A 10,584-nucleotide genomic window follows, 5' to 3' on the forward strand; every position below is an offset into this window, starting at 1 on the left:
TTTGTAAACCTACATGTCTATCTAACCAGGCAGCTCATAAAACATAAGGATGGACTAGACTGTCCAGGCAAAAAAAAAAGACAAAACACAACATCTGTCTTGTACAGGTGTTTTTGTTCTCTGTACAATAAAAGAGAATATTGATCCAATTGCACATGGCAGCCCACAAGCACAAAGTATGGATTTTACCAGCAAAAAAAAAAAGACAATGAAAATATGAACTACAACAAAAGAATGGTTCATGATTTGCATCATAGACAACGTGTGGTTTGGAAATGGCAAGCAATACAGCAGATTGTTGAAAGTTTATCAAAGTGAATAGAATGAGAGCTTTTAAAAAGTTACAAAATTGTGGATATCAGAAAATCAGGTAGCATTCTGTCCCATCTACAGCTCAATGAGGTTGTCTTCACACATTTATGACTGTCAAGTTACTTTGATAGTTACATGGAAATCTTCATACAGTGCCATTTATTCTGTTCAATTTGGGTATGTTTAAGATGTATAAAGAACATGAGTTTGGTCTGGAAGACATAAATGTATAATAGCATACTTTTGACAAACATTGTATCCAGTGCAGAGCCATAAAGAAGATGTGTCCCACAAGGTTGAAATTTAAAGCACATCTTATCAAATTAAACATGAGAATGATTTAAGTAACTTGACAATCATATTCAAAAATAGATATGCTTGGCATACTTCAAGTGCTCACATAGGAGATACAAAATGTGTCACTATCAAAATCAAATCAACTTATTTTCTATTTTCCCTGAAAGTCTTTGGTTTGCTTTTAAAACATTTATGTGGTATGTTTCTCTGCAGTACAATATCATATTCAAATGAAATATGAGCATTAGATATCAGTGATGCCACAAGTGACAAAAAAAGAACACCATGTATTTTGTTTGATCTCTATAACAGGACACGATGTGACCGTTGAGCTCAAAACTGCCAAAAAGTCACAGATTATGATTCTCTGTAATGGCCCAAGAATGTTAATCATGTTAACTGACTCAAAGTTTGTCTCACCTGAGAGAGTAATCTTTTCTCTACCAACTATCAAAATTTGGTGGCTTCAAATTAAATTGAAATTGGGAAATTGAGATATTTCTTGGCAGCATTTCTGTACCTTTTTTTTTCAGACAGCCACTGCTTCTACTGGGAAATATTTATTTTCATCTATATTTTTTAACATTATGCTTGAGTGACACTAATCTTTAAATCCTCTTTTCCCCCTTTTCTATGAAACTGTACCTCCTAACTCTCTCTTATTTCAATCACTTTTTGAAAGGTTATAATGGTCCAATTTCAAGAAGTCATACATCATTTTACAGCTTAGAGCTTATTAACTCTTTTAAACTATGTAGAAAAGTTGAAATTACTTTTGGCCTACTTTTTGTGGTTTTTGAGCAGGGTGGTCATATTATAATCTTCACATACTCAATAGAAAGTCTGTAGATTTTTATGACAGCCACAAATTTCTTTTCCCTGAAACACCATTGACTATCTCCCATATTACACAGTCTACATTCCTTTTTATGAGCCACCATATACATGTATGCATACATACTCTCATTTGCGTACCTGTGCTGGTGAGAGACACTGTAAATATCAAGAGGTAAAATATTCTCCCCCATATATCTCTTACGACATGCCCATAAAATGTTCGATTTGTGGCTACTAAATTTAGCTGCTCTTTCCATGCAAACGTAATCTACTAGACTTAATACATCCAGGAAATGAGGATTTTGTGTACACCCACCCATCCCCTCCCTTACATATTAAAAAATACAATTTGACATTAAATGATTACTATTTTCATGGTGCAGGTCAAAGTATCACGAATATTGTCAATATAGCTGTGAAATTATCATTCACTTTAGACAATTTTTGTAGGAATAAAAAAAAAAACCAATATCACATGGCAAAAAAAACACTAACAAACAAAGCTAATAAAAAGTAAAATTCTTATAGTTTACGGCAGTAATTTTGTTTAAGATGTTATGAGCCTCAAGTGGGCAGTAAGAGAGAGAGAAAAAAAAAAAGATCAGCTGGTATTTGTGTGTAACGCAACATCCAACATACAAACTCTTAGGGCACAATAGGAGATGAGGTTTGTCAAAGTGCAAATAATACAGAATGTCATTTCATTTCATGCCATGCTGCACAAAACTAATTTGGATCAACATGTTCGTCTGATTGACACACATTGACCTCGTCACATTAAGCAAGCAGAATTACACCTAACCCTGGCGAAAACGTTTACATAAAAAAAAGCATGAAGACAACAGAAGAATAGAAAAACTACACTCATTTGGGAAAGACGAATATTGCACGCACAATATTCAAAATTTACCTATTCTACAATGACACGAAATGACCTTTAGTATATGGATCAATCCACCAATCAATCAATCAATCATTCATTCATTCAATGAAGTCCTGCATCCACCTAAAATTTCTGTTCAGTTAACCACTTGTGTAATCAAAATCATTTAGTTATGAGTCCTGCAAACTTTGCTGACATTTGACAGAGTGAGAAAGTGTAAAAATAATTTAAAAGGAAAAAGTGCATTTTTTTTTCTTCAGCTTTATTCTAACATATCATCAGCTAAGAACCAAAAAGGCTTTATCACAATTTGGGGTGTATTGAGATATTGGTATTATGTTGTAGAGCTCAATTTCCTCTACATTATGTTGTCAATTTTCAATCATTCTTTATTTTCAGTAAAATGTCAAAAAATTATAACTAGAATCATGCTATTTTACCCTACATTTGGCACAAGGTCTATAAATCTACCCATTTTTAACTAAACTTTTTCTTTCATTAAAACTGATTGTTTTGATTTTTATACATGCTAAAATGTTAGAACGTGATCATGATAGTGCCTTTCTTATTCTCAGCTGATGATATATTCCATATCCTGAATAATCACATCCAATAATAAACATTTTCACATTCACCTATAAACATGTTAACACAAACAGCACAACTGTATCCTACAAGAAACAAAAAGCAGACAAGAAAACCAGAAGAGTTCCCAATGCATTCATAGACCATGCATTTGCAAAGTGAAATGATGTCCTACCTGAAAATCCTGGTACTTCTGCGCTGCCTGCTCCCCACAGATGGGACCCAATTTCTTGTAGGGCGGGATCTCAAGCTCCTCGTCCAGGAGCGAGATGTCGTCGTCGAGCATCCCGCCATCGAGCTCGTCAATCTCGAGGAGCGGGAGCTCGGCTGGGGAGGCATGGTCCAAGTAAAGCATGGATTCAATATGTGCAAAGGAGCCCCGAAGGGCATGGCAGGTTAGTACATGAGGTGCAGGTTAGTGAGGAATGGGTGCAATGAGGGGATACACAAAAAGATGCAGTGAATGACATGATGTAGTGGCGGATCCAGACGGGGGCGGACCAGGCGTGCGCTCCTCTTTAGTTGTTGTTCAAAACAAAGGAAGTAAAAAGAAAAAAAATGAGGTGAAACCCAGAAGTAGCACCACAAATACTGTTTGCGCCCCCCCCCCCCCCCTTTATGGAATTCCTAGATCCGCCCCTGCGATGGGTATGAACAGCTTTCATACATTAATTATAGAAGATTTGCAGAGGAGACATACACTGTGTTTACCAGTAGAGATGAAATGAGTCATTCAGCGAAAGATGCATGAAGTAGAAAGGTTAGCGATTTCAATCTGACTCTTAATTCTCAATTAGAAGATACAACTACCCGTAGTAATAATGGCATGACTACTGTTAAAGTGGACATTTTCATGTTGTTGAAATTTTCACGCATTTCACGCAACCAGAAACTACCGCAAAAAATAAAAGCATGTGAATATTTGTGCTTGCTATATCTTCCAGTAGCTGCAATGTCTTGATCACGCAGAATTAAAAACATGCGAAACTCTTCTTACCCGGCCAAGCACGAAAATATCCACTTTTACAGTATCAAAGGGGAGAATGATGTATGAAGTAAAAAGGCTAGGGAGTTCACATTTAGTCCTGCTCTGTTGACCAATCGTTGCACAGGTGACTTTCTACTTTTATTGCCAATCTATTGTCCAATATGTCCTGAAGCTGACTTTACGATTCAAATACCTGGTATAGATTATGTAATCTTCTTAATCCCTTTTGAATGAAGACAGAAATCCTTGCTGCACTTGGGATGGTTCATCAATTTTGAATTACAGTCAAGTTTTAGGAAAAGAGTGTGTCTATTCATTTCTAATGTCACAGCTTGGCAAGTTCCAGTGGGATGAATTAAAAAGTAGTTAATCAAAGCTTTAAAGGTTAATAGAGGGTAAATTACAGCTGGTTTTTATCTCATGCAGCTGACCAACCAGAATTGCTTTTTTTTTTGCATTACTAATCTTTTTCAGCAACTTGTACTGTATGCGGCATATATTTCCTGAGGTTTTTATTTTTGTTAATTTTGTGAGTCAGATGCTATTCACAAATTTAAAAACATGCAAAATATCATCTCTGCTTCGGACATGACTGTGACTTGTGTGCATACATTTCTCTCTTCATTATACAAGATCACAAATTTAATCACTCACAAAATTGTCGAGATGTCCCAATTTGAAAAAAAAAAAAAGAATAGGGGAAATATATGGTGTATACAGCATATCAAAGATGACCGAGTTTTCATCCTGCACTGATTTTTAATGATGAAAAATATGAAGTATGCACAATAATTTGACAATTAATGAATATGAAGTAGGATGAGTCCAAATTTATCAAAAGTGGAATGGAATAAAATCACTGGAAATAGCACAGTTGAGAATAGAAGTTACTACACACTTATCATTCTTATCATGATAAGATTCCTTACATTAAGATGAACACTGAGGAATGAACAACTTACAATGTGCAAGTTAGAGTAAAGGTTAGTATGTGCTAGTCTGTTTAATAGTGGCATACTCCACTACAGTACAGAAAAGCTAGTGCAATGTCAGAGAGTGAAGCAGTGCATCGCAAACACAAATTTCATATCAATTAATTTGATGTTAGCCGAAGAGCAAATAGAGCATGTAGTATCTGAGCACATCCAATTTCCTGTTGGTACATTAAAGACCTACAGGACAATTCATTCACTATCAATAATCTACTTTTAAATACGAATCATTTCATCACATGTAGGAAAAGAGAAAAAAAGCCAAAGAAAAAAAGACACATAGGCCTAAAGTAGATATTATGTAGCAACACCATTAGACCTTGTCTCTTTTCCAATGTTTATTGTGAAGTTATATTGCACATGAAAACATACAGACTATGTATTTATGAAGAATACAATACTATGAACAAATAGCACAGGAGCACATACTTAGTTCATTTTTCTGCACCCAAACAAACTCTGATTCAAACTTTGTACAGGTTTTTCCAATGTATCAAGGCAAAATTTCACTTTTCAATGTGAAGACATTGAAAGAATCACATCATAAAAGCAGTATATCCAGTCATCCATATTCCCCATCTGCGGTTTGTTGTCGTATCAATCGTCACTTTCATAAATGAATAAAAGTTGCACACAGTGTGGTAGATGATACTGTATATTCACAATATCCTCGGTAAGTCAAAATGAAAAAGACAATGTATATATAGGAAAGAAAGACCGTTGCCATGGTGATACTCACTGCCTATTGTTCCGATGCCGTAGTCTGCTTCATATTTCTCTTCCTTTCCCTTCTTTTTTCTCCCTCTCTTCAGCTTGCCAAGGAGACTCTTGGAACTGTTCAGATAAATTTGTTTTTATCTTGAATTTGGAAACCACAGTATATCAAAACTATTTGTACACATTTCAACATCATGAAATATTAAAGGCCATACTACTTTAATAAAAATACACTATCATTAAATTCAATTTACATTCAAACTCGAGACATGGAATACTTTTGATGATTATATGGCATTTGTGGATTTTCTTCACAAATGTCCAAAAATAAGAGGCAAATTGCTTAAATTCATCATTAAGATGTGTTTTATCACAGATACACTGTAAAAGTAACATGTATCTCACTAAATCCATCTGCACTATTTTGAGAAACAAAGTTAGTATACAGGATACAGGTGCACATGAACTCATTCATCACAGGTCCATCCATTGTTCCATGGAATGAACGAGAAAGTATCAATAGAGCCGTTCACACTGCCAGAGAACACCTGTGACATGAGAAAAATCATGACATTTTCGACATCTGAAGCATCTGCAGAATATAGCAGAGCAGTGTATAATTCCTGTAACCTCTTTCACTGACTATGAATTGGTGGCAGTTTCTCGTACATGTATCCCTACGAAAAACCGCCACCTATTCATGGTCGATAATTTAAAAAAAAAAAAAACATGACTAATGCAAGACCAGTCTATGCAGGCAGTGAATGCTTCCCATGCACGCATCCACTGTTCGTAGTCTCGTCGCATCAGACATTTAACAGTAATACCACAACTGTATCTTCCACCTAGATTTATAGACCAATTCTAAGAGGCGATTTGTGTATTATGGCCCTCTATCGGCATGGGCAGCGCCATTACTGTGGTGTTCACGCCTACCCCCCCCCACCCTCCCTACATTAGCAAATGATGCACGCGTGCACGGAATGAAAAACTGATGCATGGTTGTTTTAGCCAATAGGCGTCTCGTACTGAGTGCGTGAACACTTGCTAAATGCGCGAACCTTTGTTACAAGTACGCATACTCCTGCTACGAGTGCGCAATAAACAAGGGGGGGTAGGTGTGGGGACACCGCAGCTTGAGCTAATAGCTGTGCCCTGTAACCGCAACTTGTCTGCTGCCCTCAATGAACCCGAATCCGTCTATAGGCTAGGGAATAAGAGGAGGAGGAAGAGGAGGAGCAGGAGGAAGAGGAGCAGGAGCAGGAGTATCGAGGAGGAGGAAAGAAGGAGGGGGTCAACAACTGACCTCTTCTGAGAGCTAAGGCTGAGGGATGACCCGTGGTGACCTTTGGTCATCATCTGGAAGTTCTCGGAGTACACCGAACGACTGTCGCTCTCGTCTAGCTCCTCATACATGTAGCCCAGGTTGTCTGATGCATGATGGGTAGGGGGCGGGGCCGTAAAGCTCTCATCCATCCAATCACCAACCGTGCCGTCGGGAGCCTGGTAGTACACGTCCAGGAAGATCTCCACCTGAAATCAGACAAAAGAGCACGCACAAATTGAGCGGCATTGACTGCAGCGCTTGGTTGACCTTCTCAGTGTAGAGAAGAAAACATGAATGTTCCTCCTCATCACAGCACTTACTGTATGCACCATATTTTTGTGGGGGTTTTATTTTTGTGAATTTGGCAAAGTCACATGATATTTTGCAAATTCAACAAAATGCAAAAACATGAACTCTGATCTCAACATAAATGCAATGTGCACTTCTACATCCATTGTGTCCACCTTGGTTGCAAATTTAACCAGTCGTAAAATTGTCGGGAAGTTTTGACTTGCAAAACACGACTCCCCCCTAAAAAAGAAAATAATGAATAAAAGTATCCTAGTATCTTGCTATTACGACAATAGCATAAACAGAATTGCAACTGTCTGATACAATAAATTAGCTTATATCTTCACTGTTGCAAAATTATGAATCTATGCGGAATTATACTTTAACAACCTTGACAATTCTCTGAAAATGTTCTGAAATGTAAGTTTGAAATGAGACATTCATGAAGAATGTTCTTGTACTCCCTCCTTGAATTTTGATACAGATTATCCTTGTCAATAAATACTGGAAAATTGGAAATATGAATTCAAACTGCCCTGCAAGGTTTGATTAAAGTGTTCCTAACATGAAACTTAAAAAATGAAAACCTTCCCACTCTCCTTTAAAAAAAAGGAAGAAATACAATCATTGCACTGGTTGGTCATGACAACAAAGCAAATCCTAATTGGATAAACAAAGGTTTGGCTAGTCTCCAATCAAGCCTCTATCTTACATGAGTGCTTCTGTTGTTGTGGTCCAAGATGGGTTCTCCCTGAATCTTCAGCATTCCACGCTCCATCAGCTCTTGTAGCACCATCTTGAAAGTACCCACCGGCCTTGTAGAAATTAAGGCAAACAGTAACAACAATTGTATACACTTGTACAACAAATACTTAAAGGACAAGTTCACCTAGCATGTGGGTTGAGTGAATGCAGCAATATTTGAAGAGTTTGTTCGCAAAAACCGATAAGTCCATATTTGCCAAATGGAGATATTTGCGATTAAAGGTCAAGAAAAATAAAGAGAATAATAAGAAAATTTTTGCTTCTTTTGACCATAACTTCAAAAATGTACCTTTATATGTAGTGACCAATATATCATTTAAAAGGTATTATTTTGTACTTCATGACAGAGACAGTACTTCAAAATCTTTAAAAATGGACTTATCGGTTTTTGCGAACAAACTCTTCATTTATTAGTAGAACACATTAGTGAGAGTTTGAGGAAAATCGGACAATCCGTTCAAAAGTTATGAATTTTAGAAGTTTCTGCTCAGTCACGGCTGGATGGAAAGACTAAGTAAGCTTGTGATGTCACATGAGTACAATGGTATACAGAAAGAATATAAAAGAAAATTCAACATATTTCCATTTTTCTCGCATAACAAAAGAACACTCCACTTCTCTCTTTCAGAAGGCAGGGGGGATGATATTACCCTTAACATACGTCAGTAGCAAGTCGAAGAAATTTGCACTTTATTCAAAAAGTAAAGTTTTGTTCAATTCTCTTTTTATTTTCCTTATATAGTTGTATGCATGTGACATCATACACTATAGTGGTCTTCTCATCCAGCAGTGACTGCATAGATACTTAAAATATTCATAACTTTCAAACGGATTGTCCGATTTTCCTCAAACTTTCACTGATGTGTTCTACTAATATTGCTGCATTCTCTCAATCCTAATGTATATGAAGGTGGATTTGTCCTTTAATAGTGACAAAACTTCTGTATTCAGAGTTTAAAACTAGTCGAGTCGGACCTGACGGAGCCTGCCTGTCACACTTTATATATCACTGCAAGATACAGTGTAGCAGCATCATTTTGATTTGTTCTGTCTTTTCCCATGTAGAAATCAGTGTACAATTTTTAATAATGGATGGTCAAATTTTAACAAATACATCATTTTAAAGCCTTGAGCTTTACTAGCTCTTTATGTAGAAAAATGGAAATTCAATTTTGGTAAATTTTTTGTGTGTTTTTTGTTTTAAGTGGGCGGTGACATTATGATGGCCCTGACTTTATTTGATACAAAGGCTATGTTAAATTATTGTGACTGCCACAGGTTTTTTTTCCCCTGAAATACTATTGACTATCTTCCATACCGCAGTCTACATTCATTTTTATGAGCTACCATATGCATACTCTTACTTGTGCTAGTGACATTGTAAATATCAGAGGTAAGATTTTCTCTCCCATACAACACATTACGACACACATGTCTATCATGACATAATGAAATTATCATTGATATCATCATACACGTATATGATTATGACACAAACAATGCCACTGCTACCACTTCCACAACGATGTACTACTTCAACTACTTCTTCCACTGCTACAGTGTACCAACTATTATGACAACAACTACTGCATATATACCAGAGTACTTGAATGTACCAACACAGAAATCTAATCAACAGGAAAAAATGTATTACAAAACCCGAGCTTTTCCTTCATTTCCCAATGTTCCTCAGAAGAAAAAAAAAGGCAGGTGTTCTAAAACTTATGAAGACATGGGTGGACTTGTACAAAGCTGGTTTTGTCAACAACAACAACAACAACAACAACAACAAACATTCCACAAGAACACAGGAACAGTTAACAGGTATATATTATATATTACTCATACATTGATGCTATCATATGTGCACATAAAATGATTATATAATGTCACTGCAACAAAATGCTAACAATAACCTCTTTGAAGGTTAATACATGGTTAATACAACCTGAGGAGAAGTTTGCAATACACTATGTATGTGAAAAAGCAACACTAACAATCACAAAATCTGCTATGCATTGAGCAATACGTGATTACTGCAATGGACAAGAATTCAAGTGGCAATGGAGACTGTACATGTAGATCATTAGATTCACCATACACATTATTTTTAACTTGACAGAGTCATGGAAGACTGGGGACAAACCTTTAGCTTAATTGGCATCATTGTAAAGCATGCCTCAATACGTTTCTCAAGGCATAGTCAGTGATGTTTTTTCATCAAGCTTGAAGGTTTGTGTGTATGTGTGTTTATAAAATATTTTTCTATGTCTCTCAATGAATAGTTAATGACTGTATTTCATAAAGGCCTTGAGCTGTGTTTAGTATGCTTGTTTTTTGAGTTTTTTTCTTTCTTTCTTTTGAACCTTTGACCGCTCTATTAAAGTGTAATTTTAAAACATCAGTGAACAGAGGGGCCATCCGGGAGTGGCAGTAAATGTAAATTCCATTCGAAGAAGGTCTTCTTTTATTATTTTTCAAATGGAGTCTTGCTTTCCTACACGTGAGTGGGCTGATCCAGGTAAAAATGCTTTTTATATGTGCTACGAGTGGCCTACATCAAATGAAAAAAAAAGGTAGGGAAAAACAA

General features: G+C 36.3%; 1 protein-coding gene across 1 annotated transcript in view; it reads right to left on the reverse strand.

Moving 5' to 3' along the window:
* The window catches only part of LOC139739152 (otoferlin-like), a gene marked incomplete at its 5' end in the record, with an annotated part of 107,449 nt that extends 99,405 nt beyond the window's left edge, over nt 1–8,044 (reverse strand). The window contains 4 exons of the mRNA XM_071649767.1: nt 3,090–3,241; nt 5,634–5,728; nt 6,918–7,144; nt 7,942–8,044. Of these exons, the coding sequence (XP_071505868.1) occupies nt 3,090–3,241; nt 5,634–5,728; nt 6,918–7,144; nt 7,942–8,044 (577 nt within the window). The remainder of the gene's footprint in view (nt 1–3,089; nt 3,242–5,633; nt 5,729–6,917; nt 7,145–7,941) is intronic.
* Between the last annotated feature and the right edge of the window lie 2,540 nt (nt 8,045–10,584).

The sequence above is a fragment of the Diadema antillarum genome, unplaced genomic scaffold, assembly GCF_040938485.1.
Source record: "Diadema antillarum isolate AM-2024a unplaced genomic scaffold, OU_Dant_1.0 seq00000784_RagTag, whole genome shotgun sequence".
Classification (NCBI taxonomy): Eukaryota; Metazoa; Echinodermata; class Echinoidea; order Diadematoida; family Diadematidae; genus Diadema; species Diadema antillarum.